This window comes from Artemia franciscana, chromosome 20 (assembly GCF_032884065.1).
Source record: "Artemia franciscana chromosome 20, ASM3288406v1, whole genome shotgun sequence".
NCBI classification, from domain to species: Eukaryota; Metazoa; Arthropoda; class Branchiopoda; order Anostraca; family Artemiidae; genus Artemia; species Artemia franciscana.
Window position 1 is genome coordinate 22,656,023 of NC_088882.1, and position 27,808 is coordinate 22,683,830.

The window sequence follows — 27,808 nt, forward strand, 5'->3', positions numbered from 1 at the left end:
GTAAGCAACCGCCATTGGCATGCAATGTGGTTAATGGATGACAAGTTTTGTATTTTGAGCTTAGTGTTCAGTTCTTTGCTGACTCAAAAGTACATGATTGCATAAAAGGATTTTCGACCTGTTCTTTTAGAACTTGGTAAGGTTTTATTCCATTGAATGGCCTTGAAGTTAGGTCAAATTTCATATCATGTGCATTGCTATCTTTGAGAGCAAGCTACATGTTATAGGCTATTAGGTGTACGAAAATTTCAGGAATTGTGTCCATATTAGGCGTAGGTCTATGCAATGTACAAGGCCGTATCCAGAGGAGGAGGGCTGCAGGGTTTAATCCTACCCCTCAATTTCTTCGTGTGACTCATAAAATGCATATAAACAAATTTTTGATGAGTTTCGTAAGTTTTTTTCGGTAAACCCCCCTCCCGCCGAACAAAATATCCCTTTTTCCACATAAACTTGGACGTGGAATGAAAATTTCAGCAATTGAGCCCATATTAGGCGTATGGACTATACAAAACTTTATTAAGGGGGAGAATGGCTATCAAGTTTGGACCCTCCTCCCCCCTGAATTTTTTTGTCTGACTCATAAAAAAGTAACAAGTTTTTAAGGTGTACCTTTCATGAAGTTGGACAAACTTTGTGTTATAGAACTGAATTAAAGTAAAGTTCTTGCCTAGTTGAGAACCTTCTTGCTATGCCTAGCCTATAATGAAAAGTTGTTAAGTAATGAAAGCTTCAGGAACGTTTTCATGGCTTTAAATATATCTTGGGACAATGCTATCGAGCTATTATCTCTACCCTTTTCTTGTTTCTAAGGGTTAGAAGATTGCATGCATGACACGTCGGCTAGGCTATCAAATTTGTCATTCATGAGCCATCTCAATTTTGACAAAATGTTTTCCTTGATTTTGGCTTTTCAAGCACTTTTTCATTGGCTCTAGTTTTTGATGATGTAATTCCTATTATTTCAGAAGAAATTATCGGTACAGTAGCCATAGGCAGGGGCGACTTTTGGGGGGGGGGCAAGAGGGGCTATTGCGCCCTAATAATTTGCAGAAAAAATTATTATATAGCCCATGCCCCTTGACTATCAGGATATGGACCCCTCTTGCCCCCCTGCCAATAAGATGCTATAGATTTGCCCCTGGCCATAGGGTTTAGCAGTTTGGTTTTATTAGCCATATCAAGGGCTTTTCCTCATTTTAAAAAATAGATTAACATATTTATAAAACCTTATAGTCAGAATTCAGTTGAACCATGAGAATTAAATCACTTTTCTTGTGCTTTATTTGAGTGTTAGATCTATTTCTCAAGGTTGACGTTTATAGGACAGAGATTGCAAAACGTCAGCAAAGGTCAGTGTCCTTTGCAAGTTGAAGGAATGGACGAAGATAGTTCAAAATACCATCGCAGGAAGTCATTAACAATTTGACTCCATTCCTCACCTAATTCAACTTTTTCCGTTACCTAACTCAACTTCATCCCAAGATCAGCAAAAGCCCTAATCTAGAATTATTGGAATGAACCCAGGGCTGGTAAATTTGCGATATAGGACAAAATCAGCTAGAAAAAAGGTAAAGCTAAAGCACAGGTTCACATTTGAAGGAAGCTATACAAATTCCGAAAACGAGATCTGCTTTGAAACAATCCTAAATACTTACTTGTCTCATTCCTGAAGGCCCATTGCTTCACTTTATAAACACCCCTCATTCCAGAAGGCAAATTGCTTCACTTTACCAACACTCCTCATTCCTGAAGGCACATTGCTTCACTCTAACAACACCCCTTATTCCTGAAGGCACATTGCTTCACTTTACCAACACCCCTCATAAATAAATGAATCGCGCCGAATCAAACTCTCAGCAATTCTTTTCCCTTATATATTACTATACCTTGTGGTAGCACAGTGGGTTGATACTCTGCTTGGCAATGGAGGTTCCAGGGATCGTCCCTTCAATATATATTTTTTATATATTGTGTGTGTTGTACAGAAGTTTAAATAAAATCTTGAATCTTGTAACTAAGTTGGGCGACAAGGTTGCTACCTGTCCCTGTAAAAAAGATCCAGCAACTGAAACGTAGTTTCGATGTCGTATGCGCCAGCAATGGCTATGGAAGATCTTTTATCTTTTTTATCCTGTATATTATTTGACTATATTTTGAGCAACCAATCTAATTAAATGTAGTAAATTATATTTGCAATAATATGCTGTGAATTAAGTCCCTGGCCTAGGTACCTACAGGTATTGTTTTCAAGCCTTCTGGAAAAAGAGATTTTGGTCCTTCTTCGTGCCCGTTTTTACGAAATCCAATATTTTAAATTATTTTACACTCCGTTCTTCTTGGCGTAACGACTTACGAACATAAGTTTCAATTCGATCAAAACAATTTTTGGGCCAACCTAAGTTTGTTTGTACATTAGGGTCGCATATTCCAGCGATATACGGATGCGACTTTGAAACTGATTCAGTTGACACTTTTTTACTCCCTACTGCTCTGTCCCTCTGAATATAAATTCATAGTCTTCTTATACCAGGGAACAATTCTTGGAAGGTTCAAGTCAATCGGAAGGCCAAAATCAGACATGTCTACGTTTTTTCTATCATCTAGGCTTGCCTATTCATTAACAACAGGCGATTTGCACAAATTAGCACCCTTATTCGGGGGCTGCGTGGATCCTGCTTCTGGAGGCATATCTATCGATTAGTATGAGCAAGATGTCTTTCTGGAAATTTTCATCCGATGCCTCAGGATTGCCCAGGGGCAAAACTGGCAAGGGTGCTGGTCGTTTGTGAATCCCTTGTGGCCTTTAGAAAGGACCCTAGAACTTTCAGTTCCCGATCAGATGACCCATCCCAAGTTTCTAAGGGCACCCCTACCATAGGAAGCGACTTAACTTGACTTACGGCTCTTCCCAGGACGGCGCAGAAAACGATGAGACCAAGCACCTTCAGGTTGACCTATTGCTTGCCAGGCTCGTGACTCGTTCCAGTTGGATGTGGGTTTGGACAAGGACTTAGTAGGCTTTTCTTTCCACCTAGTAGGTGGGCGTCCTCTGGAACGCTTCCATCCGTGCAGGGGGAGTTAAAGTAAAACAACCCGTGCTTTTGCGTCATTTGGCGGACGAAGGAGGCGGCCGTACCAGTGAACAGTGTGCCTGACAAGCTGCGGCGAGAAAGGAGCTTGCGAAGCACGTGACAGGAGACTCTAGTTGGTATCAAAGTCAGTCCAGTGAAGACCATAGATTTGTCGAAGATTTTTGGTCTGCGCGACATCGACGTCGCCGCACTAGACGGACAACACTATTACAGTGACTTGGGTTATAATTATCAAATTAGTTCGCATATTAAATTTCTCCTAAATAATCACTAGTGTTCATTATCAATAATTGTCTTGGGGATTCAGAAGGCAGAGTATAATCTTTTAAAACTTATTTCAAACTACATTACACATCATGACTGTCCAATACACAACTTTTCTTCTACCTAGTTTAACCGCTAAGTCTTATGCAAACTTTTTACCTTAACTTGAAGGAACCAACCAAATGACTGTCATCACTTTCTACTCTTACCCTTCAACTATGGTTTTTTAAGTACTATTTTATAGCGTTGTATCCTACAAGCTATTAAGTTTGTTTTTTTTTTAACGAAAAAATGGTTTTTTGTAACAGGTCACCAGTATGTTAAAGCGCGTTTCCAATTGGCGATTCTGCATTTCTACAACATCTTGTGCAGCTTTGGTTTCAATGGAGATTTGTTTACCGGTTCGTTTTGACAGCTCGTAGATTGGAGACCATAAGCGTTGCATAATCGCCATACAAGCAAGTCGGCAGAATAGGCCGAATGGAGATGGGCTTTTCTTTTTTTTTTGAACCGTTCAATCAGAGCATCTTGTGAAAGGGGAAACAGACTTTGTATCTTGCTTTTTAGTAAACTGATAATTAATCTCAGTCTTAGAAGGGTTAGCATGGTGGCTGTTTCAACGTTCAAGACAATAAAAAAAATCAAGTCAGTTGAATTAAAACGTAAGAAAAGTTTCATCTTATAACAAACAAACTAAAAAAAAAACACGCTAATGAGAGATGGGCAGAACATTGGGTGAATTTGTTAACCGTGGTTGAGCTGTAGGCAATAATATAGAAAAAACTGAAATATTGTTTTTTGGGAAATTGAAAGTGAAGTAAGATTTATTTTGTGAAGAAGCGTTAGAGACAATACTAAAAAGATTGAAAAATGATCAAGTCTTAGGTACTGACACTGTGGTAAATAAGTTTTTGATATAATGGTCGCAAAATTTGAGATAAATTACTGAAGGTCAAGAATACGATTTTTGAAAAAAGGGAGCACTTGGTGATTTTAAGAAAACTTTAATTGAACATCTTTATAAGAAAAATGAGAAGATTGAGTGTGGCAAAATGAAGGTATTTATTAGAGTAAAAGATGCTTTAGATAAAATTATAAAAGAAGAACAATGGTGTTCTAGGAAGAGGAGAGGATGCGTCGACCAAATCTTCCCCCTTAGATTAATATTTGACAATTTTCTTTAACACCAGAACCCTTTGTTTTTCAGGTTTATGGATTATGAACAGGCATCTCAGCTATTCAGCCGATAGAAAATTTTCAGTGTAGGTCATATCCTATAAGTTGGGTCGTTACAATAAAATGATGAGTGCAATGTGCGAGAATAATACTGCTGCAGTTAAGGTGGGAAGAGAGGCTCATAGTGGGTTTGGCTTAGACTTAGGAGTTAAATAGTGTTAGGTCCTATATCCATTGATAAGAAAAATTTTGATGGACCTCGTAAATATCCTTTGAAAGTGTCTAACCAGCCCCCTAACCCAACTATTTCTGGAGATTACCTTAGACATTAGTTAAAAAACAAATACAACGTAGAAACAATAGAGAAAGCTTTTTAGAATCCTGTAGAAAGGAAAACCTTATTCCCAAGTCTTTAAGATATAAATACATTTAAATACCCGAAAAGAAGCGCAATTTGCCCATACACTACAGTTAAAAACCCTAGTCCATATTATTAAGGACAAAAAACAGAAACGACATATTATTTCTTCAGAGAGAAAATCGTTGGAAACTTTTTTGCTGGAAAACCTGTCCACCGTTGATTTTGCTCAAGTTGTTAGATTAGAAAGGAATTTGTTTAGCCACGATTTTCGCTTGTCCAAGGAACGCCTCTATAAAAAATTAGAAGGCTTACGAAATGAATCTTCGATGAGAAACCGTATTTATTCTCCAAGATTCACTCCTGGGCCTGCTATCGTTAGCCTCTCTTCTAAAACATTGGAACCCCAGGAAATCGAAACACTAGAAAAAGGTCCAAAATTTTCTTTTCTACCGAAACAGGTTCCTGTGGCAGATATAGTTTCCTCTCTAGAGTCCGCTTTGCATAAACACTATCCTTCTGTCTCTAACCCGGATGAAGTTAGATCTGGTCTAATAAATATCCTCTATAATAGCCAAAAAAAGTTTAAGCCTCCTACTAATTCCACACCGGAAAATTTGCATGACATAAAAATACTATCTAATCTCCGAAAAGATCCTTCTATTATAATAACTAAAGCAGACAAAAGCAATTCACTTGTTGTCATGAATACAACAGACTATGACAACAAAATTTTTTCGCATTTAAATGACACAATTACATATCAAACAATAATATTGGAAAATGGCTTTGTGCAGCTTTCAAACCTTTATTGTATTCTCAAAATTCCTATATTCATAACTCGGCAGATTTGATTAAAAAACTTAGCAACACAAGTATTTCAGAAAACACAATAGTTAGTAGTTTCGACATTGTTTCCATGTATACAAATATAGATGTAACCATTTCAGAGGAATTATTAAAAAACAAAATAGAAGAAAATTACCACTTGATCGAGACTTCAGCGACAGGAATTGATTGTGAAGTTTTAATGACTCTTGTTAAAATTTGTAATCAGTTTTCTATGTATTTTCAATTTCGCGATTCTTTTTATCAGCAAAAAAATGGATTACCCATGGGGGCACCTTTATCCGGGCTACTAGCAAATATTTACGTCGAGAATCTTGAGAATTGGGCATTGAATTCTTATTTTCTAAAACATGTCTATTGGGGTCGTTATATGGATGACGTAATTTCACTTTGGAATTATAGGGAAGCTGAACTTCGGGGCTTCTTAGATCATCTTAACACTTATGACCGAAATTTGCAGTTCACCCTTGAAGTTGAAATTGAAAATAAACTACCGTTTTTAGATGTATTAATTATTCGTAATGCTGATGAACTGGATTTTACTATATATCGAAAGCCAACACAAAACAATATATATCTTCACTTTAATTCAAATCACCCCCCACAAGTTAAAAGAGCAGTTGTAATTTCCCTCATTGATCGTGCCCTAAATATTTGCTCCCATTCATATATAAATGCAGAAATAAATTTTATCAGAGATATTCTTTTTGGTAATGGATACCCCATTCCTTTTGTAAATAAAATAATTAGCCGTAGAATAAAAAGACATTCTTGTAAAATCGAAGAAGATACTTCACAATGTGAGGCTATTGATAAGCCCTCAAATATTGTCTATCTTCCGTATATCCCAAAGATTACAACAAAATTAAAAAATATTTGCACAAAAAATAATCTGTACGTAGTTTTTACTAATAATTTTAAAATCATCAATTTCTTAAATTCGGGTAAAGATAAGACCCCAGTTACTCGCCAAAGAGGGGTCTATCAAATACCCTGTGATTGCGGAAAATACTATGTCGGCAGGACCCATCAGAATCTAGACAAAAGGTTACAACAGCATAAAAATGACATAGACAAGGCCTTAATTTCAAATGGTTCCAACAACTCCTTTGATTCTGCTCTAGGTTGGCATATATTTAATAATCCGTCCACATGATACTTTTTGAAAACTCTTCACTCATTAGTAATGATTTGGGAATAAAACAGGTGGTTCGAGAATCAATTGAAATTAATCTCAAATAAATAAAAATATTCTTTGAACAGGACTTGGGGGAATACTCACTAAATTCTTTATACTCAAATTTAATTAAAATGATCTAACAAAATATTTTACCAAACCAATTTATAATAGTACTGAACCAACTACGAAAAGGCCTTTGAGACAGGCTGCTAAACAAGCAAGATTAGCTTTAAGAAATTGCATCTAATCATTTTATTCTCTTTAGTTTGAATGAGTTTATATTTCTTCATTTCATTGTTTTCGCCAGTCCTGGTTGAACTTCGCTGAAGTAAGGATGCTAGGGCTATATTTAAAAAAAAAATGTTTTAATAAGTGTTTTTATATTCAGTTTTAATTCTCACAATTTGATGTAAGTTCTTTTATATATATATATATAGTATTGTATTGTGCTGAAGACGGCCCTTGGACATAGGGCCGAAATATCTACATAAATAATTTCCATTGTCTTGAAAAAACTTTCCCTATTGTATCTACGTTGTATTTGTTTGTTATGGAAAGGCAATGTGGTCTTCGTCGCTATTTTAGACATTAGTTCCGCATGTCCCTCCTGAGCAGTGTTGCAAATTACGGTAAAATAAGAACTCGGTAAGTGAAATTGGTAAATAAGGTAAAATTGTAAAATAAAGTAAAATAATTGTACTCCCTAGGGAATACAGTACATATAGGTAACATTTGTAATTCAAAGTTGCCCTTTAGCTACAAGACTAGTTGAGCATTTCTTTTAAGCATCACTTACAGCTTTTAATGAAATTTCTTAATTATTCTGATTCTCCTGGGCTTAAAATAGGTAATGCCCCTTCATCTAGAGTTTCATCAATTTAATTAACTCTCTAGTTTATCCCTTTGGTAATCTTGCGCCTAGGGTAACACCCGAGCAATTGGATAGTGTCTGATTTTGGGCATCAATTTTGTCAAAAAAAAGCATTTTTTGGGAGTAAAATCATATTAGTCTTTTTTTCTACATTTAAATCTAAGAAATGTCACCCTAACAGACTTGCATATTTAAATAGCTGTATTCAGCCACGTTTCTGATATCATATACATGCTATTTTTCATTTATTTATAAAAGTACCAAATACAATTAAAATAGAGGTTTGTAACACTTTGATGACTTTGATTAACCAAGCACTGGATCATATAGCGGAATATACAGTTCACAATCATTAACACTGTCTTCAATAGGATTTGCTTTCGAATCTAGTTCCTCTCCTTCAGACTTAGATTCTGATTCAAGTGACCGTGCCTGTTCCGAAGCCCCCCCCCCAAAGAAAGTCATGGATACGGCCCTGAGGATTATATACCAACTTCTACCTCCTGTCGTCTCTCCCTTAAAGCTAATTCTGTATTTATCTGAAGATTCTTTCAAAGCAACTGCTGAAACACAAGTGCCGTTAAACTAAAATAAGGATTTCTTTTAGGACTCTGTAGTCAGTAAAAACTCATTCGGTAACAATTGGCTGAAGACCAGGCTAAATCTTAGAAAAGGGTACTGGAACTTTTGATTATCCAATTTACTGAACCCCCTCCAAAGCATATTCGACCACCCCTTCCACATGCAGTGCCTCTGGGAAAAGTAAATGAACAAATATTAATATATTGAACCCTTGTGGGTTTTTACATTAGATAATGCGCTACGACTATCCCTGACTTAAACAGGACAGTATAAATCTCAATTTTTCCTCTAATAAAAATCCAGGATTATCCAAATGAAAAATAGGAGGGAATTCTCCGTATCGGAGGGGGCATTTTCCTTAGGGGGCATTTTCTGGGGGGGGGGTAAAGCTGGCTCACTGGGAAAAGAAAGCATGAATACAAGATTTCTCTGAGGCATGAAATTTAAAATAAAATAAAAAAGGATTCTGCTTTGGCCCTCCACATTGTTCAAATCCAGATCGTATAGTTTTTTTTGATGAGGTGACTTTAATAGTCGAATGGAGTCGAATGCCTTCTCGAAGTCCACAAAGATTACATAGATCTTTGAATGCCACTCTCTGCTTTCTTGAGTTAGAAGTGTAAGCGTGAGTATGAGGTCTGCACATGAGCAATTTGGCTGGGAGCCATACCGTTCGTCTCGGTGGTGTAGATTAAGCTGTGTTTGAATTTTCTATAGGATAGTGTGTGAGAGCATTTTCCTAGGTGTTGACAGTAAACATATACCCTGCCAGTTGCCTGGCTCGGTTGCGTCTCCTTTTTGAATATTCTGATGAGTGTTTTGTGTTACCAATTTGATAGTGCTTTGGCTGTTGGCTAAATCCGAGCCAACAGTAAAGGCCAAAGGGAAATTACATGAGGATATTGATGCCTTTATCATCTCTGTGGATATCTGTGGATCCAGTTCTGGTGACTTTCCGTTTTTCAGTTTCTTTTCTGCTTTTCATATCTCACTGGCAAAAGGCGGATCCTTGCTGATATTCATGGGGAAAGTGGGAATCTCAGGAATGTCATGGGCTCTTTTTCTGGGAGGGGGGGCTGTTCAGTAAATTTTCGAAATGGCTTGCCCATATTTTGTTGTCTGTACTTTTATCTGTCACCAGTACTTCTGACGAATCTCTGACAGGGCTGTCTCTACTTGTCGGTCGTTTTTCTATGATATTACTGGTGATTCTGCATACGGTTCTAGAGTCTTATCTTTTTTATTTTCTTCTGCCTGCAGCGTTATTTCGTTTATCAGATCGGGGACTTTTCTTGACAGCTTTGTCAAGAGCTCTATGTTGCTCATATTAGAAAATAAGACAATCAGGGACTTGTAATAGGAGGATAGACACTCTCCTCTTCTTTTTTTTTATTAGTTCCAATGTTCATTCGAACAGACACTGGTTTTTAGGGCTCTTATGGATGCCCAGGGTTGATTCAGCTACTTTGCAGTAGCGTCCTTCATGGCTTCCCATACTGTTTCGCATTCAGCTTCCTCTGGTACGGATAGGGCTTCGAATCTGTTCCAGGGATGGCTACACAAATTTGTGAAGCGGTGTATACACAATAGAAAAGCGAACAGGTCGTAAGACATATTGGTCGGACAAGTCATTAATTACTAGTCTATGTTCCTTTGATAAGGTGAGAGCGCTGGTGAAATATTAAATTTATTAAAGAAATTTTACGAAGATTTGGAGGAACAACAGGAGATTTTAGGAGAGTGAATTATAGGTACGAAGTGGGCACATAGACTTGGCAGAATGGCAGGAGGTATTAGGAGAGTATATTAGAGGTACAAAGTCAGGCACACCATTGAATGGGTGTGTGTAGTTCCTCGGTCTACAGTAATTTCCTCTTAACCATCAACAATTGCTGCCAAAACGAGGCAACAGAAACCAAACCTACAAAAAATAAAGGTTGGCCAGTGATTACACATTTGAGTAGAGAAGTATGATATCATAAGACTATGATTCACGTTGAATGCAAAGTTTTCGACTGCTAAACTTGTTAATTTAAACATATTGTCTATTTCGATCATCCTACTATACATGAGTTCAATATTTTTATATGAAGAATATGGAAGATTGGTTGTTTTAGTTACGGCCAAGGCCAAAATCAGGGGAGGGATTAGGAGGTTTGAGCCCCCCTCCTTCCAAGATGTTTGTCCGACTCGTAAACACGTAATAAAAATCAAAAACGCATTTTCAATGGTTTTTTTGACGTTTTTGCATATGCCTATGCCTATGCCTTTGCAGATAACTATGCTTTTGGAGATATCCTGACCCCCCCCCCCTACAGCCTCTGGAAGAAAGTCTTAAGCTGTACGGTTTGTACATTGTATACGTATAGTATTTGTTATCGGGAAGTATGCATACATTTTTTTGAGGTAGGGTGGATTTTTCGCTGGGGGACTTTCCATGGGGAGGGAAGTTTCCAGGGGATGAATTTTTCAGGGAGAATTTTACACTGGGGAAATTTACCAGAACTCCTGTACGAAATGATTCTTGTGTCTTGCTTTCTTTCTGCAGACTCAATTTTACGCGTGGAGATAACCTACTAAGGATAATAATTCTCGCCAGAATTGAATTGTCTAGTTAATATATTCGTGGGGAGGAGGGATTTCTCCATGGAGGTGGAGATAAATTTCCTGGCATTATTATAAAAAAAAGATCACTGTAAAGAGCAAGGTGTTCAGGAGGAGCAATCCCCCTCATATACGTAGTGATTTCTTTTTGTTTCAAGTTTTAATGCTGCTCCTTACTTTCAGCTGAAAAAAACTTTTTTTTTTAAATTTAATACTGTTCAAGAAACGTAGTTTCCACTACAAACAAGAGTTTTGCTACTTTCCGCTTCCCTAACTGCAATGCTATATGTGTTTTGAACGGTCTTGGAAAGAACTAACAAAATTAAACTGAATGTTTGATTTATATTGATATTAATTGTTGAAAGTTAATCAGTTCAAGATTCTATATCACTTTAATTTTCATTTTATTTTCAATGTTGCAATAAGTACAAAAAAAAAATATTTGTAATATAATTCGTTTTAAGTAAAGTGCCAATCACGCAGTAGACTTTAGACTTTAAAGTTTGGGAAGGGGACAGTAGCCAAACTTTGTTTTTGTGGTTCGTTTTAAGCTTAATATGCATATTCAATTTAACTTTTACTTGTTTTGAGATTGATTTATTCATTTATATTAGTACCTTTTGTATGTTTATTTGCTATGATTAATTATTTAATTTCTGTTCGTTTCGGTTTCGTTTATTCGTTGATAGCAATTTCTGGTTGTTTTGAGTTTGAATAATAAATAATAAAACATTGAAGCCTTTATGGTCTTTAATATTATAGGTAACTCTATAGCTTTACCTCTGGTTATTTATTTAGTTTGAAATTAAGGGCGTGGTTTTTCTAAGTAATTTTTTTAGACCACACTTCCTTTCAACTTGCCAATAAAACAAGAGAAAATATAGAACAACGGATATAATATTTAAAAAAAGACAGTGAAAAAAAACAATTTTTTCTAATTTATATTGAAATGATTTATTTAATATAAAATTCATATGCGAAACATAGGAGTAGAGAAAGGTCATTTAGCTGAATAGCTACCACTTAAGCCATTTTTGATAAGCTAGGAATATGATAATATTGTGTAAGTTGACGTAGAACTCCTTCATTTTTCAGAGAAGTAACTAAAGATGGCTTTAAAAGTGAACAACAGTAAGACAAAATTAATGCAAGTGCAATGCCATTGGATGGAAACCTATTTTTGTCCTTCAGAATGACTGGAATACGTAAATCCTTCCACGTGGTTTTTTGCTAAAAATTCAAGAGTTTCACAGCTACGCCTCCATATCTTTAAAAAATGATCCGAGGAAAAAATTTGAGTTGTAAGGAAACTGGCAAAATTTTCGAAATTGAAATCATAAATTCATATTTCTGAGTCCTTCTGCCGCAGACAAGCTCCAGTAATGGTTTAAGTAAAATATGTGAACCAAAGAAAAACTTGAGAAAAACATGTCGTTGAGGGATTTGTCAAAGGATTTAATAAAAATTTCGCTTTTGAACAATCCACTTCCGTAGTTTTTCAAAAGCAAGCCCTTTTATCACTTTTTCAGCAAAAAGGATGGGCTTGATGCGCTAAGGCAAAAAGACAAAAATACATGCCAAAAAGTAGAGAAAAATTAAAATAAGTATAATAACTACCAAACATAATTCTTTTTGATTGATCAGAAGCAGGTTTCGCTGCACTTTTTTTTGAATTTTTTGGCTTTATGTCAAAATCCTTTCAGGAGAGTCATTCTTTTCTTTTAAAAGTTATCTTTTAAAAATGATCTGAGGGAAAAATTTGAGTTGTAAGGCAAAACTGGCAAAACTTTTCTTTCAACTTTTTCGTATATGTACGAGATTTATTTAGAACAACCTTCAAAAAAGCAATTTCGGCCAAAAATAAATTGAAAGGTCCTAAATCGCTGAATATGACGAAAATAAATGAATATGACGAAGTTATATCAATGGACAAATATATAAATCATACATTTTGAGGTTTGTGATCGAACAGAAATATGTGAGGCAACAGTTTAGTTTAAAATAATCTCGCTAGGAATGTTTCTTTTTATAGAGATATACAAGTAATAAGCAGGGATTCAGCTTGGGGGAGGGTTAGTAAAATCATGTCAATCCATAGTTCTTGAGGGTTTCTTTATTTTGCCTCTAATCGCTACGAGGGGAAGGAGTGAACGTAGGAACTTCGGAAGGGACTCATTTGAATGGAAACTGAAATTCCTAGTGCGTTTCTTAGAGTTAAAAGTGATTAAAGGGAAATCAGTCCCCTTCCATGCCATATCTCACTGCCCCTTACCGCCCTCACAACCCTCCATGATATCGGACCAAATTTGAGATAAGTAAGTTATTCAAAACTGTCGGACGCTCCAACAAATATGGCTCCGGGGGATGACATGATTCCCCAGTCTCTGGAGTAAGGGACTTGAATTACACAAGTTCGTAGTTGTTTGGAGGCAGGTTTAATAATGGAAAAAGAGGAGTGTATTCAAAACTGCTATCTGATTGGCTCAAAACTTCCAGGGTTTGTTACCTAGGTAAAGTGACACATATATTCAATTGAAAATGGGTGGGTGTTTGGAGGCCCGGAAATTGGCCAAAAAGTTTGTTGTCCCTCATCATTTGTAGGTTATAGTCGTAAATCCCTGGACAAAGAGGAATCTAATAAAAAAAACCATTTAGGGACACGAACTCCCGAAAAATGAGTCCCAAAAAAGGGTCAATGTTTTTATATCACCGATTTTGAACTTAAATCCTTAAGCCTTGAATTATGGAGACCCTAATACAGAAAAAGACTGGAAAAGGTAAATGTGATCACCTTGGGATCGTGTCAACCATTAGGACGAGATAAGGAGATCCCCATATACGGTCAATTTTTTTCAAATCGACTCAAACTCATACCCTTTAGTCCTTAGGTCATGGGGGCCCAATTCACAACTAAACATAGAAACGAAAAAACTTATTGTCTTAACCAGATTGAAGTTTACGTCTGTGATTCCCTCGGCTAAAGGGAGCCTAATGTAAAAAACAGCCTAGGAGGACGGTTCCTCCTAACATGGGACCAAAAACATATTTCATTGTTTTTTGATATTATTAGGAATAAGAAACACACTTCTCAGAATAAGAATCGTTTTCAATAAAGTGCAAATCACACTCTGGCCTTTGGAAGGTTTAGGGGCTGTAGGTCTGCTCTTTTCTGTAATAGCTTCCACTCGTTTTAGTTTGACTCGATTATTCGTTTCAATCTTTGCTCTTTTGGGTTTCAATGTTTTATTCACAGTAATTTTGTTTGTTTCAAGTTTGATAACCATTTGACTTTAGGTCTGACGACTTTCCTCTCATTTCATATTTTGATATGGCTCTACTTTTCTTTGAAAATCTTTTTTTATATATATTTTTTGTTATTAATTTGAAATGGATATTAAATCCTTGCTTTGAGTACTAACCATTTGCTGTTTTTTATACTGTAAATGGGTAGTTACTGTACAATATTCATATTTATAAAATAAATGCTAAAGCTATTGGTCTCGACAACTTGGGAACATTCAATAAATATGTCAAATAGTTATTGATGATGACAGGTTAGAAACGAGAAAAAATCGTCTTTGCAGCCTCAATTGCGGCCGGCATACAGAGAGTGCTATAGCTATGCTTGCCTGAATTTCCGTCAATCTTAGCTTGAAAAGAACATTGAATTGGAAACGTCAAGAACAAACCTGAAAGTAGGAATTTGGAACAGTCCCCGAAGCCGCGACGAAAACCGGTTGCGTACCACCTAAAATATTTCAACCCTCCGACACCGCAAAGACTTTGGCACAGGTGCACCGCCGATTTTCTGAGATTACCGAGATGCAAATATAAGGCAAAACCACTATTCAATGACATATACAAAAAATTTGGATTCCCCTCAAATGTTTTTGAGTTTTCTCGTCTACTCTAGACTTCAGATTATCTTTCTCTTGTTTCTTCTAACGCCAATAGCATTCAACTTGCACTCTATGCGCTCTTTTTCAAAACTTTTATTACGTTACTCCTGAGCACTGTGCTCCTAAGTGAGAAGATACAATCCTTAAGCGATGAGAAACAATAGTCACTATAGTGTAGAGAGCGGCATATTGGGGAGTATCAACACCCTTTTTATATAATGTTGGTCTCTACTTTTACGCATTTTTAGATATTTGATTTCTATTCATTTTCACTATCATATTCATTTTAATCCATCCTTAGCTTTTATGCCAAAATTTAACTTTTGTATTTATAATGCTTCGAAACTGAAAAAAGTCCCTATAAAAAGTCTTCTTTTACGTTTTTTTTTAAGTGAACCTTACATGCTAACATCATCATTTCCATCCTTTTTTGCATCCTCACTGCGCTGACATCATATGATCAAGTAGTCCTCTTTTCTCTGATGTACGATCATGAATCACGAGGAAATTTAGAATTTTAGCTACTCTTTTGAGAAAACCCAAAAGCCACATTCTCACAAATGATTGGGGTAGCTTATCCACTGACAACACCTGAGGTTACATCCTTCTCTTCAACCTCAGGTTGTTAGGTTTATATTTTTAGAAAAGGATTTACTGGAAAAATAGTAATCCTGGCTAATCATTATTCCTCGTATCATATAGTACGGGAACCAAATGGGTGAGAACAAAAAACAAAATAGTAAATAAATAGGATCTGAGCAAAATAAACAGATTTACATAAAGGACGCCAATAGTATAACGTAAATATAATCTTTTACTTCACTATAAAAATACTTTACAATTTTAATTGTTTTGTTTTGTTTTTGTGTTTTTTTGGAGGGGGGTTAAAATTCCATTTTACAATCTAATCACACAATATGCCAAAAATAAATTCCTCCAGCTGAAGAGATACTAGAAGATAAATCCCTCTCTCTGCATTAATAGGAAGAACAGCTCACGAGAATTTGGCACTTAAAACTAAACCTTTGAGAGTTTTCGGAACCCCTTCCCCAAAGAAAAGATGCCAACTTTCCTAATATTGGCGTAATATAATGAAATAGTGGATAACCGTCCCTCGATTTTGTATGGACTGTGTAACCTAATATTAAGAGGTAAATGTGGCATCACGTGGCAATGTGACCTCTAAAACTAGGATTATATTAATATAACTTTTCAGTAGTCCGAAGCCAATAAGCTATCTCCTAATTTTTTTGCTGAAGTAGGGTCAAAATTAATATTTATCTATTTGGAATTACCGTAACTAGGATATTCTTTTGGTATAGTTATTGTCGTCACATATTGATTCTTTAGAGTTTTGATTACTACTAGAGCGAGTCATATATATGTAGTTTTCTCTTTGTTATCAGAATTTCTAAATTTCGAAACTGTCAAATTTATTCAGATTTCTGAAGATGAACATCTGTTTTGGAGAGAAAATTTAAACCCATTGGAGTCTTGCTTAAAAAAAACAATTACCATACTTAAGCTCTGGTTACTTGCGCAACACCTTTAGTACTTTATGGTTTTGTTATTGCCGGAGTAGTAATGATAGCAAAAACATATATGCAGTAGTATAATCACAGCTTTCCTGTATTGACTAGCAATAGCTCTTGATAGTTTCAGAAAATTACAGCTTACTCTGCTAATTGCAAAAAAATTGGAATAATAAAAGTAGCTTGACTGAGTTAATTGTTACAAAATCTTCGGTATATATGTTATTCGGAACTACTATGTCATTGACTTTATAATATTCTTGTATTATAATCGCAAAGCTGGTAGGTCTGAATGCAGAATTTATATATTTTCTGTTGAGTATACCATTTACTACAATATGGTAGAAAATTTTTAGGGATCCAATCCTGCTATTTACCATGAATAATTTCTCTGTGTTTTAATTTTGAATTTCTGTTTATGTTTCATTAATTTTTTTTCTAACTCTTTATTAAATTTCATAAGTTCTGATTATAATGTGACAGATAGTTTTGTTACTTTAAGAAATATAAATTGTACTTGTCTTGAATGGTTTTTAAGAACTCTGAAATCGAGATATTGTTATATCTTATTTTTTTTTAATCGGAGCTCTGAAATGCAAAAGGGTGGTTTAGTATAATTTTAAGTTATCCTAAACGAATGATAGGTCGCTAAACTTGAAATCCTTTGCCCTTGAACACAGGGGTTCGACTTCTGTTGTCGCTAGTTATTCTATTTGGAACTGGTTTCAGACGGTGTGATTCTGTATGCTCAGCCAGAGTTGACCCAGTCCTATTTGGGTATCTGAAGAAATCTAGAGAGGGTAAACAGGAAGGGTGTACCAAAGCAAACGATTGCTAGCCCCTGCCCTCCCCCCATTGCACTTCCTGGCTTAAGGGTCACGAAAGGGAGATTATTACCACCATTAAGAACTGTAAATTCCAATGCCTTATTGTTTACTTCTACTTTTAATTTCTTGCGATACCATTGATTAGAAAAACGATTGTATAGTGGATATAAACATTGTTTTTTTCTGAGTATCGTAATGAAGGAAAGGGACCTCCGAGAACTGTAAAAAAGGTATAGGGTACACAAAGTAGTGGAATGTAGTCTACAAGACCAGAAAATGCAGACATTGAATGAAATATACATCAGACTTCTTTGAGGTTCTTTGCACCAGATATGGTGCAAGGAAACTTATCTTTATTCTATTTTTTGAAGCTCAATTAAAATTAAATATGAAAATTTCAAATTTGCTATTTTGTCGGATTAATTCAATTTCCACGCAGTTTAAGGTCCCACTGTAGATCATCTGGATTAAAAGAATATTTGGGAGGAGTTAAGATTGACGACTCGTCCTTATTTTGTCCAAGGTACGGAAATATGGACCCCAAGAACTCTTGCTTAGAAGGAATTCCTAAAAGAACTGATACCACTTTAGTTTTTATGGCACTTGGTATTAACCAAGTGACATATAGCAATCGCAAATTCTGTCGGTCTGTCAGTCTGTCTGTCTGTCGGTCCCGGTTTTGCTACTTTAGGCACTTCCAGGTAAGCTAAGACGATGAAATTTGGCAGGCGTATCAGGTACCGGCCCAGATTAAATTAGAAATAGTCGTTTTCCCGATTTGACCATCTGGGGGGGGGGGCGTTAATTCGGAAGAAATTGAAAAATTGAAGTATTGATTCAGGACCGATTTGCGAGTCGGAGGATTATTTAGAGGGCAGAGAAGAAGTGTGAATTGCAAACGAATTTTCGTACTTAATGTTTATACGTTACTTTGTCGTCTCACTTTCTAAACTGTGAAATTTTTCTTCATAAATTTTGACGAAGGTCATGAATTTTTCTTTGGCTTTTTTACTTTTTTCTTGTCTTTTTATTTACAATTTACAACGTGTTCACGTCAAACATCTGATGAATACCTTATTGGAGATGAAAATACTAAAATTCTTTTATTATAGATATATAAATGTCATCTACTACAAAAAGGCCCAGTGCCCACGGGGCAACTGTTTCAAGACAACGGTTGGAAACTAGTCTTATCTGCAACTGGTTTGCGATCAGTTTACAATCGAAAGAAAGCGTGTCTCCGCCTACGAACTCGAGTGGTTCTGGATCAGTTGTCTTTATCTAATTGAGCAAGACGGTGTAGTTTACTATGTTGAGTTCCAAAAAGAATTCAAGGTCTCGTCTGTTCTTAGCAGCAAAAGAACTGTCTAACAGATAAAAAAAAATATCACTTTTATAGAATGTCACATTTTACAGAATTTTTACAGAAAGTTCATAGTTGTACTGCTTGTCATGCTTCTCCACTTATCATACGAATTTCACGTTTAATTCCTGGTCTGACATGTTGAGAGCCAAAATAATTGGACAATATCAACGCGGTAGCTACCGAAAATGTGGCCACAAATATGCAACCTATAGCATGAAACTCAGTCAGTTTCACCCCTGCTGATAGTAAATTAAACCCATCAATTTTTGTCTTGTTTTTCCTGAGAAGTCGTTTCTCCACATTGATGGGCCTTTCGAGCAACATTATCGAAGCGCTTTGCTAAAAAAAAAAAAAAAACAGTTATATTTTAAAAGAATCCTATACAGTTTTAACCTCCAGGAGGTTTTATTTATTTTAAATGTCTGTGTTAACTGTTTGTCAAACAGTTCGTGGTAACAAACTGTAGTAAGGAGCGACCCGGCTCAATAGTAACCGAAACTCTAAAAAATGGAATTTTGATACCAATGCCTGAGAAAATTTGCCTTATTTCAGAAAATAGGAGGAAACATCCCCTAAAAGTCACAGAATAACTGAAAGGTCACTTGTCGAGCACCGAAAAACTGAAGTAAAGAATTCCATGGTAGGATTAGAGAACTGTATTTCATGCTGGTAGCATAATTGTCTGTTTGTTTGATGGAAGGATTAAAGCAACAATCAAGACTTCATCGATTCAGCTTCTCACATCGCTTCCCCTGACATAAATTTACAAACCTGGACATACATTCAGTCAATAAGCTTTTCTTTGACTGTCGCCGCATTTTTTAACAGTCACTATGTATTATTATGGCACTTGGTATTAACCAAGTGACATATAGCAATTGCAAATTCTGTCGGTCTGTCGGTCCTGGTTTTGCTACTTTAGGCACTTCCAGGTAAGCTAGGACGATGAAATTTGGCGGGCGTATCAGGGACCGGGCCAGATTAAATTAGAAATAGTCATTTTCCCGATTTGACCATCTGGGGGTCAAATTCGAAAAAATAGAAAAATTGAAGTATTTTTAACTTACGAACGGGTGATCGGATATCAATGAAATTTGATATTTAGAAGGATCTTGTGCTTTAAAGCTCTAATTTTAAATTCCGACCAGATTATGTGACACTGGGGGGAGTTGGAGGCGGAAACCGGAATTCTTGGAAAACGGGAAGATTGGGGTATTTTTATATTACGAGTAGGTGATCGGATCTTAATGAAATTTGATTTTTAGAAGGAATTCTTGTCTCAGAGCTCTTATTTCAAATCCCGACCAGATCTTTGACATTGGGAGGAGTTGGAGGGGGAAATCTTGGAAAACACTTGGAGTGGAGGAATCGTGATGAAGCTTGGTGGATAGAATAAGCAAATGTCCTTGATAAGTGATTGTCGGAACCGTACTGGATTCGCTCTCTTTAGGGGAGTTGGGGGCAGGGGCTCAGTTATTTGGCGAGTCAGGTGCTTCTGGACCTGCTAGAACGATGAAAATAGGTAGGCGTGTCATGGACCTGCACAAATTGACTTGATAAAGTCGTTTTCCCAGATTCGACCATCTGGGGGGGCTAAAGGGAGAGGAAAAATTAGAAAAAATTAGGTATTTATTACTTACGAGTGGGTGATCGGATCTTAATGAATTTTGATATTAGAAGGACATCGTGACTCAGAGCTCTTATTTTAAATCCTGACCGGCATTAAGCCTCTTATTTTCCTTTTAAATCAATCTATTGGTTCATAAATTTTGTTAGAGCTCATACCATATGATGTCTTGGCTCTTAGCTCTTCTTGCCTCGTCACAAGTGCCATATGGGCTCTTAGCTCTTGTTTTTTTTCGGGAGAGGGGGGGATGACAATCAAACTCACAACCCTAGAAAGCCTGATGATGGGCGATTTAAAGGGCTTAGTGAACTTTCTGTCGTTTTTCTTTTTTAGAGTACTACCATCTCATTTATGGCTTAAATTATTTTTCTTCCCTATAGGAATTCTCTATTCAAATATCACCCTGTCGGGTCGTTGCTTCTTAGGTTTTCTGTGAACTACTATATTTCTTTCGGATTGGCAATGAACCATGTCCGCCTTGTCTTGTTTGGATTTATTGTTCTCAGCTTTAAATGCTCGTTGTCATGCTTTCGTTACAATTTTCGCAGATTATCCAAGGTCTTGTTTTCTATTTATTCTCTTGACAAGATATTGTTGGAATATTTTTATTGTTATAATATAGTTTTCTTTCAGAAAAAAGTGTTTTAGCTAAAACTTAATTGTTCAGTACTTCAGAGGGAAAGTGATTCAAATTGAGGGGTTGGTTATAACTGCCTTTGGAGGTAAGCTATAATGCACTAAAGTTTCATAAATTAACCAGTATATTTTTTGAGTTAAGTTATTTCTGACAATGAATTATTAATGATGTGTCACATGCGGCGTTTTGCACATGGTTCCCCTTTCACTTAACTCTCCGTTTGATTTTTTGCTCTGACGTAGGTAGGCTGGGTGTAAAAGGCTGAAGATTTCGATGCTTTTAAACGGATTTTGGTCTCCGCTATGCAATAAGCTTATTTCCTACGTCCCTATCCCCGGAGGGAAACCCGCCTGTTTGGCCTAGTAGCAAAATTAAGGTGGACCTTTCATGAATATGCTTAACCAGAACTGTGACTGTAAACAGTACTGTAGTGTGACCTTGAAGAGTAGTGCCCCCCGAGGAAGCTATAGGCTAGTTTACGAAACAGTATTGCGCTGTATTTGGGTATGTTCTAAACCAGCATAAAAAGATAATTCCTTTTATGTATAAATTGTTATCAAAATTATGTTTTACAGTTTTGTTACTATTGCCTCGAGTCGCTACTTACTTACAGTTTGTTTCAACGATCTCGTGGTTGCTCTCAGACGGCATGGTGCTGGACTGAGTTATTTGTATGAGTAGTAGTGGTACCGGCAGTAACTGTCTCTAGTTAGAAAAACGTGGTATAATAGGACTGGTTGTCCCCAAAAAATTATTTTCATTGAGCTGAACAGGATGGAAGTTTCGACTGTAGTCTTTAAGTCGCCTTGACCATACGTTCCTATACCGGTATGCAACCTTTTAGCCTTCAGTCTCGTGTTGTGTTCTAATTTTTACCCCCTTCCACTTGTGGAGGGTCTATTGTCGAATTCAGCTCCTTATAAAAATCGGCTATTTTAAGGAGTGTTGAAATTCCAGTAACAAGGATATATTTCTTCCGTCACTAAGCCGTTAATCCTCTTGATTGGGATAAGAGCATCTTTTTTGTTCCTTTTTTTTTTTTTATCAGGAATTGATAGTCAACGCTATCATAAGTTTATTTAATTTCAGGTTTGAAAAAGTGATCTTCCTAATGTCGAATGCGGGAATTGGCTAGAAGACATCCTAGTAATGTCAAAACTCGGAAGCCAAATTTCAAACACGTGATTTAATACAAGTTGATTTCCAAGGATTGTTCCTTAGGTCTGTGCATGTTGAATATGCCTTATAAAATATCGTTTATAAGTGATTAGGTCATGAATTTCAGTGTTTCTCGAGTCAAATTGAGTGATTAATGATTGTGTTTTGATTTGTTAAATAAGAAATGAGTGAAGAATGCTGGAAACGGATTTATTGCACAGGCTCGGATTCGGCGCAAAACTCAATGGAGTACTGGGATTACACTATTGAATTAGAATGTCTTAAAGGACAAGATGGTAAGACTATTTTTATTCTTTGACGTAGACTAGTTGGTTTTGGCAAATTATTCTCCAGTTTATTTTAAATTCAATTGTTACCAGTTCTTTTTCTCTTCTCCCTCTCTCCATCTCTCTTCCTCTCTTTTTTTCCTTATGCTGCTTGAATATGCAATAAACACAAAATTTTGCAGTTATCACTCCTGTACAAGGGGAGAATTTGGGGGATATAGCCCCTTAAGATACTTTCCGTCCTCTCCTATCCCCCTCTCTCTGATGTCCTCTGGATATTTTCAGTTACTGTTCTCCCCAGAGCCCCAAAAGCCCTGGGCGTCTTTGCGCCAACAAGGATGGCTAGACCAGGATTTTTTTTTGAGATAAAACAATAAACCAGAAAAAAAACCTTGAACTCTTTCAGAATTACCTTCCAATCAAGACCGTATCCAGGGGGGCTAGGGGGTTTGAAACCCCCCCCAAAAAAAGAAAGAAAAAAAAAAGAAATGTTTGTCTTACTCGTAAAAACGCAACACATATGAGTACAAACAAATATTTAATGTTTTTATACCCCCCCCCCCGAAAATACTTTTCTAACCAACCAAAAAAACTTTTCTACCCCACCCCCCTCTGAAAAAATCCTGAATGTTACCCTGCTTCCATTGTATGAAATTCATGTCATTGTATATTTAACCAATTTAGATAGTAGAATACAAGTCAAAAGAGAAAATCGAGTAACTGAAATTGAAGCAAAAATGTGTCTTAATGTGGATATTATAACTATAGGAAATCCCCCCTCCCCTGGAAGCAAGAAGATATTAAAAAAAAATTAGGAACAGGGAAATAAGAAAAAAAACGCCAATCTAAATCTTGGTAAAACCAATGGTCTTCGCGAATTTTCCTTGCGGCTCTGATTCGCGAATAGGGTCAAAATACTAATGAAAACAAACTCGGATGTACACATCCGATCTGGAACTAATAAAATAGTTTTGGCGTTCCTTACGTTTCAGAGGAAATGCTGTCGCTATGACGTATTCATCTCTAAACATACTAAATCACAAAACCAAGTTCTTTCAAATGAAAGTAATGAGTGTCATTAAAACTCGAAACAAACAGCAAGTATCTCGTATATGAGGGGGACTGCTCCCCCTTACTCTCCCAATTCATGTGTTTCCAATTTGTTTCCAATGATTTAATGTTTATACTATTAGCCATGGATATCAAAACTGGCGAGACCGATGAGTGGCATTGTAAATAATTGCGTTGAATCCTAAAATAAGCTTCATTTTTATACCAAAGGTTATCGACACAAAGTCAAACAGTTCGTGGTAACGAAACTGTAGTAAGGAGCGACCCGGCTCAATAGAAACCGAGACTCTAAAAAATAGAATATTTATACCAATAGTTACATCAAAAGAATTGTATTTTAATGCTGATTTTAAATATATAGGTTTCATCAAGTTTAGTCTTGCCCATTAAAAGCTACGAGCCTGAGAAAATTCGCCTTATTTTAGGAAATAGGGGGAAACACCCCCTATTAGTCATATAATCTTAACGTTAATCACACCATCGCATTCAGCGTATCAGAGAACCACACTGTATAAGTTTCAAGCTCCTATCTACAAAAACGTGAATACTGGTATTTTTGCCAGAAGACCGATCACGGGTGCGTGTTTATTTGTTTGTTTGTTTTTTTGTGTTTTTTTTTCTTTTTCCCAGGGGTGATTGTATCAACCCAGTGGTTCTAGAATGTTGCAGGAGGGCTCATTATAACGGAAATGAAAAATTCTAGTGCCCTTTTTAAGTGACCAAAAAAGTTTGAGGGCATCTAGGCCCCCTCCCACGCTAATTTTTCCCCAATATTGCCGTATCAAAATTCTGAGATAGCCATTTTATTCACCATAGTCTAAAAATTAATAATCATATCTTTGGGGATTACTTACTCCCCCACAGTCCCCGCGGGAGGGGCTACAACTTTCAAACTTTGACCAGTGTTTACATTTAGTAATGGTTATTGGGAAGTGTACAGACGTTTTCAGGGGGATTTTTTTGGTTTGGGGGGAGAATTTGAGGGGGTGGGGTTGCGTGTGAGGATCTTGACATGGAGGAATTTGCCATGAGAAAGAGAATTTCAATGAAGGGAGGGCAGGATTTTCAAGCATTATTAAAAAAAAAACAATTAAAAAATAAATATGAAAAGTTTTTAACTAAAAGTAAGAAGCAGCATTAAAACTTAAAACGAACAGAAATTATTACGCATATGAGTGGTTCACCTCCTTGTAATACCTCACTCTTTACGCTAAAGTATTTTTAGCAATTTCAACTATTTATTCTACGGCCTTTGTGATTCAGGGGTCATTCTTAAGGAATTGGGAAAATATTTATGCTTTAGTGTAAAGAGCGAGGTACTGACGAGGGGTGAGCCCCCTCACATACGTAATAAAAACATACGAATATAGAAGTTTGTTACGTAGGTTGGCTCTTAAGTTACGTATATTTTTTACTAATGAAAACGCTCGTAAGAAATTAAAAGTTCTATTTACCTTTTTAAGTAATCAAAAAATTGGAGGGCAACTAGGCCTCCTCCCCTGCTCCTTTTTTCTCAAAATGTTCATATTAAAAAAATGAGAAAGCCATTTAGCAAAAAAAAAATATGCATATTTCGTTTTGATTATTTATGTGCGGAGAGCCAAAATCAAAACATGCATTAATTCAAAAACATTCAGAAATTAAATAAAAAAACACGTTTTTTTAACTGAAAGTAAGGAGCGACATTAAAACTTAAAACGAACAGAAATTACTCAGTATATGTAAGGGCATTTTCCTCCTCAACGTCCCGCTCTTTACTCTAAAGTTTTTTACTGTTTTAAAAAGTAGAGTTAAGAGAAAGAGTCAGACTTTCAAACAGTTCGTGGTAACGAACTGTAGTAAGGAGCGACCCGGCTAAATAGTAACCAAAACTCTAAAAAATGGAATTTTGATACCAATAGCTACATCAAAAGAATCGCATTTTAATGCTGGTTTTAAATATATAAGTTTCATCAAGTTTAGTCTTACCCATCAAAAGTTACGAGCCTGAGAAAATTTGCGCTATTTTAGAAAATAGGGGGAAACACCCCCTAAAAGTCATGGAATCTTAACGAAAATCACATCATCAGATTCAGCGTATCAGAGAACCGTACTGTAGAAGTTTCGAGCTCTCATCTACAAAAATGTGGAATTTTGCATTTTTTGCCACAAGGCAGATCACGGATGCGTGTTTATTTGTTTTTTTGTTTTTTTGTTTTGTTTTTTTTGCCAGGGGTGATCGTATCGACCCAGTTGTCCTAGAGTGTTGCAAGAGGGCTCATTCTAACGGAAATGAAAAGTTCTAGTGCCCTTTTTAATTGACCAAAAATTGGAGGGCACCTAGGCCCCCTCCCACGCTAATTATTTTCCCAAAGTCAACGGATCAAAATTCTGAGATAGCCAATTTATTCAGTGTAGTCGAAAAACCTTATAACTATGTCTTTGGGGACGAATCACTCCCCCACAGTCCCCGTGGGAGGAGCAACAAGTTACAAACTTTGACCTGTGCTTACATACAGTAATGGTTATTGGGAAGTATACAGGCGTTTTCAGGAGGACTTTTTTGGTTGGGGGGAGGGGTTGAGAAGAGAGGGATATGCTGGGGGAACTTTCCATCGAGAATTTGTCATGGGAGAAGAAAATTTCCATGAAGGGAGAGCAGGATTTACTAGCATTATTTAAAAAAAACAATTAAAAAATAAATGTGAAAAATCTTTTTCAGCTGGAAGTAAGGAACAGCAATAAAACTTAAAACAAACAGAAATTATTACCCATATGAGGGGCTCACCTCCTTCTAATACCTCGCTCTTTACGCTAAAGTATTTTTAGTAATTTCAACTATTTATTCTACGGCTTTTGTGATTCAGGGGTCATTCTAAATGAATCGGGATAAAATTTAAGCTTTAGTGTAAAGAGCGAGGTACTGACGATGGGGCGAATCCCCTCATACATGTAATAAAAACATGAGAATACAAAATTTCTTTACGTATAAGTTACGTAAATCTTTTACCAATAAAAATATTCGTAAAAAATTAAAAGTTCTAAATTGCCTTTTGAATTAATCAAAAAATCGGAGGGCAACTAGGCTGCGTCCCCCGCTCTTTTTTTCTCAAAATCATTCGATCAAAATTATGAGAAAGCTATTTAGCCAAAAAAAAAATATGCAAATTTCGTTTTGATTATTCCTCTGCGGAGAGCCAAAATCAAAACATGCATTGGTTCAAAAACGTTCAGAAATTAAATAAAAAAAACAAGTTTTTTTAACTGGAAGTAAGGAGCGACATTAAAACTTAAAACGCACAGAAATTACTTCGTATATGAAAGAGGCTGCTACCTCATCAACGCCCCGCTCTTTACGCTAAAATTTTTTACTGTTTTAAAAAGAAGAATTGAGAGAAAGAGTCAAACTTTAGCGTAAAGAACGGGGCGTTGATGAGGTAGCAGCCTCTTTCATATACGAAGTAATTTCTGTGCGTTTTAAGTTTTAATGTCGCTCCTTACTTCCAGTTAAAAAAACTTGTTTTTTTATTTAATAGTGTAAAGAGTGGGGCGTTGAGGAGGAAAATGCCCTTACATATACTGAGTAATTTCTGTTCGTTTTAAGTTTTAATGTCGCTCCTTACTTCCAGTTAAAAAAACTTGTTTTTTTTATTTAATAGCGTAAAGAGTGGGGCGTTGAGGAGGAAAATGCCCTTACATATACTGAGTAATTTCTGTTCGTTTTAAGTTTTAATGTCGCTCTTTACTTTCAGTTAAAAAAAAATTGTTTTTTTTATTTATCTGGGAAAAGACTACCGTGTTAAGTGCAGGCTATTTAACGACTGTTTGGCTCCTAAAACTGGTTTACATTATTCTTTAATTTGTTCAGATCATGTGCTTTCGGTAAAGCACTCCTGCGACTCCTTTTTTTTATTAAATAAACCTAATAGAACCCAAAAAAATTTATTATGTGCAGATATTTTGCATAGGCTTAGAGTCGACAATTTTGCTTGATTTGTGCTTTAATTTCGCCCTTAATTTCTGTTTGTAAACGTGGAATTATTTTGCGCTAATTCTTCAATGTGTAAAATATAGTTTATAGATATCAATGTGTAAAATATTGAGAAAATATCGATAAGTCGAGATTTCTCCATGCATCGGGGACAGTTTTAAAGTCTTTTTATTTACTATAAATCGAAAACAATATTAAATACATGATATTTATACATGATAGACTTTTTTTTATTACAGATTTGCAACTTGCAGCCGAGATTGGGAAGAAGCTTCTGGAAAGAAATAGGGAGTTGGAAAATGTTATAAAAGTCCAGCAATCGACTATAGATGATCAATGTTTGCAACTCGAGGTAAGAGTAGTCTCAAATTGTTCATGCTCTTTTTAATGTCTGAGTAACGGTCAAAGCGTTGAAAAAAATGGATAATTGTGTGTTATACAGCAAATACCGAAGC

General features: G+C 36.1%; 1 protein-coding gene across 2 annotated transcripts in view; it reads left to right on the forward strand.

The window, feature by feature from the left end:
* Positions 1-27,808, forward strand: part of LOC136039910 (BICD family-like cargo adapter 2) — a 154,797-nt gene continuing 126,989 nt past the window's right edge. Inside the window, exons 1-3 of one of the 2 annotated variants that reach the window (XM_065723901.1) lie at positions 1-136; positions 21,957-22,321; positions 27,593-27,705. In XM_065723901.1, coding sequence (XP_065579973.1) covers positions 22,210-22,321; positions 27,593-27,705 — 225 coding nt within the window. In that variant the 5' untranslated portion in view covers positions 1-136; positions 21,957-22,209. Of the gene's footprint in view, positions 137-7,231; positions 7,332-21,956; positions 22,322-27,592; positions 27,706-27,808 lie in introns of those variants that run through there. The other variant, XM_065723902.1, reaches the window with a different exon arrangement.